General features: G+C 39.0%; 2 protein-coding genes across 7 annotated transcripts; both read right to left on the bottom strand.

Annotated features, from left to right (window-relative positions):
* Positions 1-61: 61 nt before the first annotated feature.
* Positions 62-2,979, bottom strand: LOC4349503 (TOM1-like protein 1). Its single transcript, NM_001423113.1, has 4 exons — positions 2,819-2,979; positions 1,625-2,171; positions 1,051-1,314; positions 62-813 (listed from the first exon to the last, which is right to left on the bottom strand). The coding sequence occupies exons 2-4, from the start codon at positions 2,141-2,143 to the stop codon at positions 433-435; spliced, it is 1,164 nt and encodes a 387-aa protein (NP_001410042.1). The 5' UTR covers positions 2,144-2,171; positions 2,819-2,979; the 3' UTR covers positions 62-432.
* Positions 2,980-4,377: 1,398 nt separating this feature from the next.
* LOC4349502 (glycerol-3-phosphate acyltransferase, chloroplastic) lies at positions 4,378-10,349 on the bottom strand. Of its 6 annotated transcripts, none has more exons than XM_066304779.1 (14): positions 10,070-10,349; positions 9,711-9,808; positions 9,542-9,628; positions 9,355-9,452; positions 8,804-8,861; positions 7,996-8,097; positions 7,838-7,899; positions 7,620-7,730; positions 7,220-7,298; positions 6,951-7,070; positions 6,757-6,870; positions 5,831-5,990; positions 4,905-5,084; positions 4,378-4,824 (listed from the first exon to the last, which is right to left on the bottom strand). In XM_066304779.1, exons 1-12 carry the CDS (start codon positions 10,287-10,289, stop codon positions 5,856-5,858), a joined length of 1,284 nt encoding a protein of 427 aa, XP_066160876.1. In that variant the 5' UTR covers positions 10,290-10,349; the 3' UTR covers positions 4,378-4,824; positions 4,905-5,084; positions 5,831-5,855. The 6 variants fall into 6 exon arrangements, with proteins under 6 accessions (XP_066160876.1, XP_066160878.1, XP_015615008.1 ...); XM_066304781.1 differs by having other exon boundaries at positions 4,910-5,084; XM_015759522.3 differs by having other exon boundaries at positions 4,930-5,084.
* Between the last annotated feature and the right edge of the window lie 4,106 nt (positions 10,350-14,455).

Raw genomic sequence — 14,455 nt, 5'->3', positions numbered from 1 at the left:
AAGTGAGCTCGTGTTAATTTACAAAAATACCCCCCATGAAAAAAGATAAAAAGACAAATATACCCTATTCAATTTATACTGCAGTATAATTAGGAGGGAAATCAGATAAATTTACACCGTCAAATCAAATATACTGGTAGTATATACTAGCAGTAGAATGTACCATAAAAAAACTCAGCATCAAACCCTTCACCGAGCGTACAGCAAGTAATGAAACCTCTGACACTGATAGTAGTCATGAGCCAAAATCTGACTGGCTTGACACAGTAAGGGGGACTGCTACATCTATCTATTCCTGTACAGCAAGAAACTAGTCATGCCCAAGACATTAAACCAAACAAAATCCCTGGGATACATTCAAGCAAGATGGGCATATCACACAAATCCATATCAAGTGTCTCCCTGCGGCCCTGCTGTATCTGGATCTGGTGGTCAGAAACTGATGAAATCGTCCTTTTGTTCCTTCCTGTCCTGCTGAGATGAGGTGCCGCCCTTCTTGCCAAATATCATGTCGTCAAGATCCTGAAGCAACTCATCAGCACCAGAACCTGCTCGCTTCCCTACAGTGCCATCTTTAGTGCGGGGGGAGTTCTCTGGCTCCACGGTGACTGGAATCATGGCTGGCTCTGCCTCAGGCTCTGCAACAACAGGTTCCTTGAGTTCTTTATACTTGGAGAGAACCTTCTCAAGTTCATCGTGGACACTCAATGCCTCAAAGAGCTGAGCCTCGTTGTCACCAGCCGTCTCAATGATTCTCTGGATGGTGCGCTGACACTGTTGGCATTGCTGAACCAGGGTGGTAGTCAGGTCATCCTGCATGCATTTGAGGTGCAACCAGAAGTTTAGAACACTAACACGATAACAGAACACTAGCAATTTTATTTATTGGATGGAAGGCCTATAAAATTAACATATGGTAGAGTAATGTTATCCAGTAACTGTAAGTTAACTTCAGATATTGCTACAAACCAAAACTTAGATGTATATATATAATTTACCAAACTCAGATGACCATTTATCAAGGGGAAAAAAGAGAGAGAGCAGGCTCACCTTGAGAGCCTCTTTTTGTGGAGAAGAAGAAAGCACCGTGGAAAGAAGTTCAACGCTATTACGAGCCACCTCAAAAGCTTCATTGACTTGCACAGCAGGAACAACGTGGACTGGCGCAAAACTTTCATCTGGAATTTCTTGATACCCTTCCTGTGCTGCAGCAGAATATGGTTCAGCTGAAGGTGCTGAACGGGGAGGAGTAAATATTGGTGCCAGACTCTCATCATCACGCCCAGGAAAGCGAATTCCCCTTGATCTTAAGCTCTGCGAAGAATATTGAATGTAAACTGAATAAGCCTGGCTAACAGAAACCCACAGTAATAGTGTCCAGATGTAACGATTACTTCAGCCTTTCAGACACAACTATGTATGTGGTCAACGAATGAAGTCCGATCGACATACATCAGATTTCTTTATCGAATATATAAAAGCAGCAAGTTTATATGAATAATCCACCAAATGCGTAAGGAGAATAATAGTTGCATTTGTTCTTGGTAGATCGTTCATAAGCATTATTGTTTCAGGTTAAAGTGCACTAAATTGATGTAAGCAGAAATCATTACTTGTTATGTACCTTGTAAGTCTCTTCATACACCGGAAGGTAGCGGAGCTCATCTCCTGACTCTCCCCATGCTTCAATAAGCATAAGTGCCTTGTTTCTGTTGTTGACTACAGTCTGTGGATCATCGATCAGTTTTACCATCTCATCAAGGACCCGCTCAGCAGCAATCTCAGAGAAAGCCTTCTCGCAGTTTTTCACAACGGTCTCAAGGAGGACAAGAGCAAGATATTGCACTCGTGGATTCTTCAACATGATGCGTCTCTTGATGGCACGGATCAGCTCAATGCTGTTGACATTTCCAGTGTTAACCATATCACATATCTCAAGATTGGTGGCCCAATCAGGAGCATCCATGGTCTCCAGCGTGGCCTCATCGACTATCTTGTCCGCCATGTTCTGGCCTTGGAAGAATTCTTTCATCTTGAAACTCATGTTACTGACACCAGCTGACATCTTCCGGCTAACTTCTGCCCCACTTACCTTGAGCCGCTCACCCAAGGCATTGACCTTATCCATCAGATTGTCACCCATGTTGATGTCAATGGAGGGAGGGCTTTATCTGCAGCAGCATAGAGAGGCCGCATCAAGATGAGGTAATGAAGAAGAAAATATTTGTCTCGTGTGCTACTAGAGCTATGACAAGGCTAGCCAACACAAGAGAAACATGCAAGTAGATGAACAAAGTGAAGAATATGAATTCCGATCTATTAACCCCCAAAAAAAGGAATATAGTGTGTAATTCATAGATGAGCCTTGAAATAATAGACATGATCTTTGTGTAATACTACAGCACACATACAACTAGAAAGAGTGTACTGTGTCTGTGTGGTCTGCCCAAATACAGAGATACAAGATGTGGGCAGCGGAGCGATTTTCTTTGAGAGAATACAGTAGATGATACAGGTGCACCCAAGAAATTACTCCTACTCGTCAAGACATGGCATGAACTCAAGTATCGTAGAGATGGTTAAACAAAGAAAAGGAGAAGTGGAAATTTGGGGATAGGGTTTTAGGCTTAGCATCATATGGGGGCATGGATTAAGCGGTAATTAGTAACCTGGATCGAACATTCGAACCCGGGGGCAACAGTAATTAATTAATCTCGAACGAGTCTATCTATGTCTCTCCTCGTAGGAGGAGATGGAGATGGAGATGGAGATGAGGCGCGATGGATGAGATGATCGGCAAAGAAAGAGCGCGACTAACCTGGCGTCCGCCGCGCTTCTTCGCCGGCGCAAGCGCAACCCGCGAGCGCTGTTCCACTTTCCCTTCGCTTTGGTCCCAACTCCAACGCAAGAGGACGACGACTAGTAGTCGATGGATTCCTTCTTCTGTATTTCCCCCTTGCCTAGTCTTCTTTGCTTTCCTCGCATCTATCTAAAAGTTACTGGTATAAGTAGGAGTATTATCGATTTTGGATTTTATGGAAACCCTCACGTTCTCTAATACTTCAGTTATTATTATCAACTAGAAAAAATACCCGTGCATTACAACACGGGTGAAATATATTTTAATCTTACTATTATTATATGGTTTAGTTAAGATAAAATTTATTGTGAGAGTTTGCTTAGATATATATATTTTTATAAAATCATGAGCTGCAGTTAGGAATCCGATCGTCTCAGGTTAGCATGCGAGTTTTTTAAACATATTTCTTATATGATTTCTTATGTATTACTAAAAGTGAACGATCTTAATAACCGACTCAAGTACGGATATGTATTTCCAAAAACAAACGAACTTAAAAACCTACTGTGATACACGGATGACATACCAAAATACTAGCAAAAACATCTTCAATTTTTATAATAGTAGAGATAAGATAAAATTCCAATAGTAATCATACGGAGGGCAATGCCACATCTTATTAGGGTTTTCCTTTCTTAAAACCTCACCAATATGCATAGGGATTTTTGCCTTGTTTTTTAATCAAATTCCATCAAAGACACCAAAAGAGTTTTTCCTTGGATAGATCATTATCGTAATCATCAAATAATCTGAATTCCACATTTCGCAAATATTTTATTTATGTCTAATGTGACAGATTAACTTCCCCGCAAAAAAAAATGTTACAGATTAACTGTAAGATTAATAAATATGACTGAGGTTTGGGGTTTTCATTCTAAATTTAGCCCTAACACTAACAGTTTTCTTAATATAATAAATATAAATCTACAATAACAATGTAGTAGTAACACATTTCGAGAGTCCTAATAGCTGTCGTGTGCATATGTGAGTATTTTACATACTAAAAGGATTTTATTTTTCACATCTCGCACATACACAAAATAGCGAACGAGTATAGTACGATTATTACAACATCTGAGTTGATTACATGGTTATTACATACTCCTGTACTCCGTATATAACACCACCCTTAGCCTTAGAAAATCCCATTTTTCAGAACTCAGAGTTCAGCTAAAAAACTCTTTGAATTCAGAGCTTGCGGTCGCAGGGACGGACGGGTTCAAAGCCAATGACTCGCTTGTTTGACAGTAATGGCCTTTGGCCTGGATTCTCAACTTCACACGCTTTCTATTGCTCAATCTATTTTTCAGCACCCAGCTTACAAGTCCCATTCATTTATTACTCCTTTTGTTATTTCTCCTGTCACCCTCGCATATCAACATTTTCACTGTTCTACACAGCCCATCTTTGTCATAATATATTGATCATCACTAAGGTGCCAACAGTGTTAACAACCAATTTCGCAATAGTAGTTTTAGATCACTGAACTAGTAATTTATCCCCAGAAACAACATAAATGAATAACTTAAAGACAGCAGCTCTATTTTATCAACATCCAAGCACCATATTGGCGTCAGGAAGTTCAGAAACGAGTAACATCATCAGAATATCAGTCAGACATGTTGCGCCCGAGTATAACTTCGAGGCAACAAACTAAGAGACTATCATAACACTTTGACCATTGTATCTCCAAACCTGGAGATCAAAATCGAATATATATACATGGAACAAAAGGAAAACAGGAAAAAAATTAACCGCAAAAAACAAAATCCCACATGTTGGGCTTCTTCTGTTAACAAGCATGCACCCCATAGACAACATGCCAGATTGAGTGCCCAGGCCGCGTTGCTGTGCAGTTCTGACCCAAAGAATACTCATATGACGCAATAATATTTGTGTGCAAACAATGAACGAACGCATCATGTGTGGCTGGGATTCAGCTGGGTAAAATCATCATACTAGGCCTGTCAACAATCACAGGGATTTTATCAGTTATTGCTACATATAACTCAAGTGTGTACCAAATGATACCGTGAAGAGCCACCTGACCAGGGCCTTCAATAACTCACAAGATTTGCATGACAGTAACAGCCTCCCCTTCATGATTAGTATGGGTTAGGATACCGAAGTTTAAAAGGTTCTGCCAGGAAAAATTGCAATGTCGGCAGCAGTTCATCTGCTGTGTCGAAAAGAAATGAAGGTAACTTCATTGAGAAATCCAGACCTGAAAAATAAAAGGAGTAGCACATTTGTTATGTCATTCATCAGATAGTTCCTGTTGTTGAGCAAATCACCTTTGGAACAGTACATCACAGGAGGCAGTAAATGAGGAAAAAAAACATGAAAAAAGGTAATTTCTTGCGGCTATAATGCTTGCTTCATAATAATAATTAATAAACTACAAAACCAGATGTATCGTACAGAAACAAGGAATCACCATGTGCAAAGATTTTTTAAGTCAAAGTGTATTGTGCATTATGTGGCGCAACCACATGCAATGATGCAAGGTATGCTCTAGCATGGTACCAGCTATATCTATGTTCAGCTGATTTTATTTTAAATGTAAGTTGTACTCCATCCGAAACTCATCCACCATGTAACAAAACCAATGAACTATACACATGCATGTAACCAATAAATACTAAGATTGCTTCTTAGGTTCCAGTCAACAATTTAATTTAACACAGAGATTACAAATAGGTCTTAGACTTTTGGAAAAACCAAAAAATGAAATAGGTCTTAGACTTTTGGATGGAGAGAGTATATAGCAAGCTTCTATAGAAATTATTATGATGTCTGCTGTATATGCTGATCAACTAGAACCTGGCTCCATGAAATCAAAACACGGTAAGGAAGTAGAAGAGTTAAGGCTTTAATGAACTCAAAACCCAGTAAACGGAACATAGTAGGTGCCACCATGCGTCAGTGCAACAAAGAAAAAATAGAAGGGAAAGAAGCTCAGGTCAGTACAGAACAAAACTGAGAAAGCGGAGTTTCATCGCCATGGTTGTGAGAGTGAGATGGCACTGTCCGATGAATCTGCTCCTCGACCTCTAAAGATAGCAGATTTGAGCGCATTATACTGATCAACGACTGAGTTGTACAATGACTCTGAGAATTTCTCTCTGCACTGTAAAAACAAGAAGAACCAAAGACATTCAACTTCACAAATAAAAAAAGGAAGGCTTAAACAGATGAGGCAATATCAATAAGTAACACTATCAGTGAGCAAGTCTGAAAGTTCAAAGTTCTGTAAACTGTTTACAAAATAAGAAAGGTTCTTAGCCTAAACCCTGGAGACAAGGGGCCTACAAGAGTAACAGCAATGAGAATTTTCAAATCCAACTACCAATCTCAAGCTAGCATGGGTGAATATCATATGCAAAAGTGGAATATAAACTGAGCTGCACAATGATGAAATTACAACTTATTTTGCACCCTCTACAAAAGTAAATTGATGTAGCTTAGTTTCACGTTCTGAAGAAGATATATGCACAAATGTGTCTGTTCACCCTGAAAAATAGGTTAAATGATGGGGCCAACACTTGATGCATGATTTTGACATATCCATTAATTTCAGCTACCCTAACACTATAAATATTCAGCCATTCCCAGCATAGAGAAAAAACAATGAAATTTGGGCAAGAGTTCATCATGATCAATAATCAGTAAGAAGGCAAACAGAGTCCTGAAAGCTAATCTAATGGTTATTGTTCTACCTGAAGACTGGGCAGAAGCACCCACCCCCACCAAAGGGAATTACACAAAAATAAGTAAAATCGGTAAATCATTAGAAATGCCTGTTACAGTGTTACTTAACAAAATAACTAGAAGTCAGAGCATAACACTATCCAGATATTAAACATGATAATCTACAACCAACATTCAGAACAAACCTCGTCGACATTTTGGGTATGAACCGTAATGTCGCTGTACTTTATCTCTTCAGTTACTGACAAGCCTACACCATGGAAGGATATAACCCTTTGCTCACCAATCTCTTTCTCAACCTATTCAAATATAAAAGTCAAACAAATACTCTGATAAATATGTCTAAAGTAATACAGTAAGAGGTTGCAACTGAATATACCTTCTGTGGTGGAGGCATAACCTCATAGCAGAGCAGTGAGAGTGGATATATGTGCCCAGGAACACCAGAATGCTCCAGAAGCCTCCTCATGTTGTCCACTGCAGATGCATCAAATGGTGCCTGTCCTTGTTTTTGTAAGTAGCAGACAAGATACAGACAAGTGGTAAGTTGGAATTATACATTTGGCAAACAAAATAGAAATTAGATTTGGTAAACATGATAAGCTAATCAAATCATATGGAACAACAAAACCAAGCCAGATAACATACCGGATGCCATTCTCCTGTCAAAGGATCCGGACGATCTCTACCACCACTTGGTGCTATCCAAATTATCTGTGAACCGCCACTACATGTCATAAAAGATAAAACATGAGCAACCCAATGTAACAAGGAGGTGAAGTACATGCGTTTGCGTTAAGAAGAAACAAATTCAGATCTATGACGGATTAATGGTGAATGCAGAATAATTCCTTGAATAGTCTTGACTGCACTGCAACTAGGTGCTAAATTTGACACATTATAAAACTAGCATGTGTATTATATTTTCTATTACTAAGTACTAACTATATATGTTCTATTATACATGGTTAAACAATCAAGTCAAAAAGGCCTAATATTTATAAGTAAAAAGGATGAAAACTAACATGTTACTATAAGGGAAGAATACCGTAAAAGTAAAGCCATTTCCTTCAGACTACGAGTATTTGCCCTCCTCTTCATATCAACTAGCTCAGGAAAATCATTCATATGCTTTTTTGAGTACACACAAATGAGGTTTCTGCAGGGAGAAAATTCCTTTATGAAATTAATATTTCCAGGCAATAGAAACACTAGAAACAGAAAAGACAACTCAGCCATATGAGCTTCTGGGGTGGATTAAAAAACCTTCCCATACTAAATGGCTTGCAGAGAGGATCTGTAACAACCCTATCACCAGCAACATAAACCTACAAAAGATGGCATATTAGTGATAATGTGATTAGTCAATAGCATATGACGATTCACATGTAAATTATCCAAGTATGTCCAAATTACTGTCGTACTATGTTTTCGCTGATCCATGGGTTGCTTCTTTCAAGCAGCAAAGCAATGATTGCTGGATCTGCTTCTGTCTGATGGTTAGACATCAGAACAACATTATGGCCCTACAATAACAAACAATTTCAGAAAATGCATAAGAATCTTTAGTAAACAATTAAAAGAATTATTCGACAGCTCTAAAGCATGACAGAAGTATGTTAGGATAATTACTACAAACACCTAAGTACCTAGCGTCGGGTGCTTCCAGCAATGACAGAAGGTCAGAAGCAACTTACACAAAAATCATCCGGTGTGAGGGACGTCATGTGCTGACATACACTGGAAACACTTTTATCACTAAAGCATAAGAATTGGCACATGATGTTTGTTCTCATCATTCTCTTCTATCAGACATCTCTAAATAACTATGAAACCAAAAAATCAAACATTGATGTGAGGTAGATCATATCTAGTTGAAGCTTTCTTATGGCCGTCTCTTGCTGTTGATGCTTATATATCAAAACCCTTGGAAGGAGGGGAACCTCTGTTAGTATGTATCATGATATTACTATCAACGACGCTGGGAGGATTACCTCTCCTGTTCATCTAAAAAATGAAGGGTCGATTCCAGAGAGGTCTTTGGAGGGTGCTATCTATCCTAGTTCTTTTAACCCTAGATATGTGATTCATGGGTTATTGGTTTGTTCTGTTTACTAAACCATGGCAGCTTGCACTCACCAAGATGTTGAAGAGGATTGATTATCAAAGAAGATGTTTGATCAGAAATAAATACAGAAAATAGATAGTACAATGGAGTTTAGATGAACTAACCTGTTGGAGCTTCTGTTCCATGTCTTGGAAAATGGATATATTACCAACATATGAATTTCTGGGCATATGAAATAAAAAGTTAGCATGATAAGGAAGACATACCTATAAGCTATACAGATAAATTATAACACATGTGAATGTTGCAAGTTTGACGGCATGCCACGGTAATAAGCAAAACCAAAATGTGTTAATAGATATCACTTTTCTTGTTGAAGGTATATCTATGACTAAGCCATTAGTTAAAAAAACTAGCTACTTATGGAGAGGATGGGAACAACAATGTCTTCAAGGACTGGGAAAGCAGGTAATATCTTATGCTTTGATTAAAGAATATTGCCTTCACCTATACAGGGTATCTATATCCTCACTGCACCCATCAAAACAATACGGTCATGTCGCGCGACATGACAGAAATATCTGCCATCTATGTGAAATGTGATTAAAGCATTTGTGCTACAAAGTGTGGAAATATACTAAATACCATGAATGGGCAAAAAAAGGGGAAGATTGAAAGGGTCCTCGATACCTATAGGGGAAGAGATTTGCATTACCTATAGTCTACAAGGGGCCTAATGTAGTTCTGACCAAACATGTAATAGTCGAATGGTTCCCTGACAGCTTTGTGATAAGGCGGAAAGGTAAACGGATTCTGCAAAAGGAGGAGGCAGCTTGGTATAAAAGGGGGCATAAAAGAAAAATGTCAGAGGAAATCAGGAAGATAATGACAGGAGGTAGAACCTCTACATCGAGCAGAACACAATCGAACAGGGCCACCATGTTTGAAAGCACGATGTCGTGTGCATTTGGATCCCTGCTCTGCATAACCTGATAAGGCAGAGTATCCCCGTGGCCATATGAGCCGATGATCTAATTGCAATTGCAGCAGATAGAAAAGAAGAAATGTTACCGCGTCCTTGTAGTTGTAGTATAGCTCTTCTAGATTGGCAGCGACATCTGCAGGCAGCTTCCCTTTCTCCACTTCCTTTCTGATATGCAAAATGAGCTCTGCACATGACAGGAATCGAGAAGTGAGCAGAGCACCTCGTGGTTTCATCTCATCTAGATTCTAGAGCATCTAAAGGTAGAGTGATTTTCTAGGTCCAATATATCCAAGGCACAACTAATATAAGGATAATAATAATCGAGCAATTCACCAACCAACCATGTCCATGCATCGAGGATTCCAATGCGACCCCCATACTAAGTAGCAATGCGAATGCGAATGCGAATGGAGTTTGTGAGATTGGGAAATGGAGGGGAGAGAACCTTGCTCGTTGCGCGCGTCGAGGAGGGGAGAGGGGCCCACCACCTCGGAGGCGAGGACGGCGCCCTTGGCCGGCACCCGCGGCCCTCGGGCCGCCGGCCTCCAGGCGGCCTTGGCTTCGAGGCGGAGGGCGCCGCGGCGGGAGCAGCAGAGCCTCGCCGGCGCGGGCAGGATGGCGGTCCACGCCGGCGACGGCGAGGAGGCGAGCGGCGGCGCCTGCATAGAAGAAGCTTCTAGAAACCTAATCCGAAAGGGGGTTGTTACCCTAGTGGGGACTGGGTTGGGAGTGGTCGCCGGAGCGCTTCGGGATTTGTGCCAAACCCACCCTCCATCTCCATCTCCATCTCCATCTCCAGCCCAATTATTTCTTTTTCTATTTTCTCTTGTATATATTTTCACTTCCGTTGTATCATTGCCTATTGTCCCCCTACGATATCAAAAACGAACTGTATCATACGATTTGTTTTCGTAGTTCTTTTATTAGATACGGAAACGAATACAAATTACCTTGAATACAAATAAGATCGAACACAAATACAGAAACAAATATTTATCAGAACACGAAACCACAGACAAATACCATAATATATTTTAAGCTCATTTTATACACAAAGTTTGATCATAAACTAAACATGTACAATATTATTGGTATAAATACATGTCTAACTGGTATTACAACACATAATACATATAGTATATTTTATAAAAAAATATTTAAAAGTTTAAATAAAATTATTAGTGTGGACTAATGTTAAAAGACTAGAACTAGAGCTAGAACGAAATGGGGTATGTTTTTATGCCTTCAGCGAATATCCAAATATTATTGTGCACCGGATATCTGTATTATTATTTATAGAAAAAGTGCTCGTGCGTTGCAATGGGAAAAAAACTAATGTTATGATAATGATTATAGTTATTTTATAATTCCATGGGAGTTATATGAGATAGTTCTAAACATAAACAATGAATTAAATCTATACCTAACCCTAAATTCATTCCTCTTCTCTCCCACCGAGAGCGATGGCGGCGGCACATTTCCCCACCTGTGCAGCGAAATAATATGATATAGTTCGATTTAATTTTTATTAAATTAACCATGATTAATAACACTCTTTGAAATTTGTTGTTGGAATTTTCGGAACTTAATTGCTAATTTTGACAATACAAACATCATTTCAGCATTTATTTAAATAAAAATCCCAATTTCTCTATGGGCCATTTTCAGTCGATTTACTATCTCAGCCCGCAAATCAAGTCTAATTTGCCTCCCCCAACTCCTCCTCTGATTGCGTTGTAGACACTTGATGGCAGGGCCATCAAGTGTGTGCAGCCCGGCGATGGAGGCGGCCCGAAGCGGAGGTGATCTGAGCCATTCGATTTGATAGATGGCTTGGATCGCCTGCGCACCATTGAAGATGCATGTGCATTGGAAACCCTAACCCTCACGTTCCCCCGTTCTCGATCCTGATCCTTTCTCCCAGCAATGAGCGAGCGGCGGTGGCGGCGGCACTCTCTCATTCCGCGTGCGACAGCAGCGGCGGCGGTGCCCTTCCCCCATCGCGAGCGACGGCGTCGGTTTCCCCTAGGAGGATCCGATGGCGTTGGTGGCTGCAAGTGGCGGCGGCGCTGCCCTCCCCTACCGCGAGTGACAGCGTCAGCTTCCCCCGGGTGGATTCGGCGGCGATGGTGACTTCCCACGGACGGATTCAGCGGCGTCGGCGGCTTCCCACGGGGTTGAGATAAGATTTGTGCGCTTTTTATTATTTTTCATGTTCCTTTTCTCTTTCTTTGGATTGTCCAATTGGATTTCAATCGGATTTACGGATGAAAAAAATTCACGGACAACGGAAGCAAATTGAATCGGACTTTTTTTTGCCCGATTTTTTTCACCCTGTTTTTCACGTACGGAATCGGATTCGATTTGTTTTTTTTATTGTGTCGCATTTTTTTTACCGCATCACATATAATTTGATTCGATTTCGTTTCGCCCTTTTTTCACGGACGGACAATGGAAACACTTCTAATTTTTTAAGTAGTAGAGATAGAGATACCTATCGAAAACTATGATACCATATTCATATTCATATTTGAGAAAAGAATATTTGTATCTGTATCCGTATCTAGACTATCCAAAAATTATACGCACAGAATGGTATCCATATTTGTTTTTCACCAGAGCGGCTGAAAACTATATGCTTCGTTTTCACTGGACCGGCTGAAAACTATCCGCTTCGTTTTTTCTCCTAGTTATCTCCACTTATCTACTATATTCATTCTGATTTTCCTGATAAAACACTCTTGAGTTTATGGTAAATGCAGAAAGTTTAAGTTTATATACACAAGGTAATTGAAACATGTACTTAAAAAAATACAGTATATTTTTAATGGTTGAAGGAACAACTATGAGGAATATTTTAGTACTCTCGTTATCTTGGTCGCTTGGGACATTTGGAAATATAGAACCGATTGTGCTTTTTCAATATTGCAACTCCTAGTGTAGCGGTTGTCACTCAAGATGTGGTTAATGAAGGTGCACTTTGATGCTTGACTAGAGCATCATAGCTCTAGGAGAAGTTGGCTCTAGCTGTGTGTTTAGATCCAAAGTTTTTCTTCAAACTTCTAACTTTTTCATCACATTAAAACTTTCATACACACATAAACTTCAAAAATTTCCATCACATCATTTCAATTTCAACCAAACTTTTAATTTTGGCGTGAACTAAACACAAACTCTATAGCCCTTTTGTGTCGTAGGGTGTTTGTTTGCAGTTGTATTTTCTTGTTATATTTTTTGTTGCAAGACATGTTGGTGTTAGGGGAAGGGGGTTTCTAATTCCGCACCCTTTGTTATTTTCTATCTTGCTTAATATATAAAATGATGTGTGTATCTTATACATGTTAAAAAAAATATAAACGAGCAGTAAAATCATGTCTCCAGCTATCTGAATAAAAAACGATATTCCCTCAAATATTTGTAGAAGGAAGGATTTAAATCCAGGTAGGCTTGCACATCACCACCAGATCCAAGGAGTCCCCTCTTATCCGGTACACATATAGACCTAAATTAATCAAAAAGCCTACTAAATAAGCATTGTTAAATTTTGATAAAAGCATATACGTAAATAATGTAAGTTGCTACTTCTATTTTATATTATAAGACGCTTTCATTTTCTTTATTTGACCAAGTTCATAAAAAATATAAACGTTTTCAATAATAAACAAACATCGTATCAAAATATATTCAATGTTTGGTTTAACTAAACTAATTTGGGGTTATAAAAATGATTATATTTCTCTATAAATTTGATTAAAATTTTAAAAAAATGACAAATCGATTTATATTTAGAACGGATCGGAGGGGCCGGGTATGCGAAATTGGTAAACGGTACATCGACAAGGCATGTTTTCCATGGTCGATGGCAAGCTAGAGCCTAGAGGTCATGGTGATTGTAACGGAGACTGTAACGGTGATTCTCATGTTATAAGCCATTCACACCAATTTCTAGCTAGTTTCCTATGCAAGATATATTGAATCAAACGACTAAAAATCATGCACTGCAGGTTAGAACTGACTTGACAATTACAAATGAATTGCCATACCGCAAGTCATTCGCTATCAAGGATTTAAGCTCACCATATAGTCAATCATAATGACTTGAAAGGTCCCATTCACAAAGTCATTATGTAAACTATACTCATTTGATAGTAACCTTTTTTTAAAAAAAAAATCAGAGACATTCTAGAATCTAATATACAACCAAGATAAAAAATAAAGCAGCCAGCCAACTTTTTTTGAGAATTTGTTGTTGATTTTTCCCCCTCAGCCGCGGAGTTTAGGAGGAGGAAAATCAGCTACAAAGTGCTCTTCTAGACTTTGAAAGACGATACGTATTGGATCTATCAGTAAAAAAAGTGGAAACATGTGTTTTTGAAACTCCATCAGGTCAGGTGCAAATATATACTACATCAGGTATTATATAGCGTGAGTGTTTAGGCACTAATAAAAAACTAATCAGTTAGTAAACCGCGAGACGAATTTATTAAACCTAATTAATCCATCATTAGCAAGTGTTTATTGTAGCACCACATTGTCAAATCATACAACAGTTAAACTTAGGCCCTGTTTTTTTCAGCTTAAGATTATTATAATCTAGATTATTGAGTCAGATTACTATAAGCTAGATTGTTATAATCTGTAGTAGAATAAGCTGTTAGTTGTTTCTTTCCTAGATTATTAGAGCCTAGATTATTGGGTTTGCAAGTCTAAATAGGGAGTGGGGTGGCATGATGGGTAATTTTTCACCCAATAATCTAGAAAAAGCTCACCTAAATGAGCTTATCAAATTATAGCAAGCTGGGTTTCATACTATAATAAGCTACTTCAATAA

Source organism: Oryza sativa, chromosome 10 (genome assembly GCF_034140825.1).
Source record: "Oryza sativa Japonica Group chromosome 10, ASM3414082v1".
In the NCBI taxonomy this organism is placed as follows: Eukaryota; Viridiplantae; Streptophyta; class Magnoliopsida; order Poales; family Poaceae; genus Oryza; species Oryza sativa.
The sequence above is the reverse complement of the archived record's forward strand: the minus strand, read 5'-3'. Positions and strand labels throughout refer to the sequence as shown.

Bases quoted from the DNA above. Each gene is read 5' to 3' on its own strand.
- LOC4349503 (NM_001423113.1), bottom strand. From the start codon at position 2,143: ATGGGTGACAATCTGATGGATAAGGTCAATGCCTTGGGTGAGCGGCTC. The intron at 1,315-1,624 runs GTACATAACAAG...TATTCTTCGCAG, and splicing joins TGTATGAAGAGACTTACAAG to AGCTTAAGATCAAGGGGAAT. The intron at 814-1,050 runs GTGAGCCTGCTC...AAATGCATGCAG, and splicing joins CACAAAAAGAGGCTCTCAAG to GATGACCTGACTACCACCCT.
- LOC4349502 (XM_066304779.1), bottom strand. From the start codon at position 10,289: ATGCAGGCGCCGCCGCTCGCCTCCTCGCCGTCGCCGGCGTGGACCGCC. The intron at 9,629-9,710 runs GTAACATTTCTT...CTGCCTTATCAG, and splicing joins ACTACAACTACAAGGACGCG to GTTATGCAGAGCAGGGATCC. The intron at 8,862-9,354 runs GTAATGCAAATC...TCATATGCCCAG, and splicing joins AGGCCCCTTGTAGACTATAG to AAATTCATATGTTGGTAATA.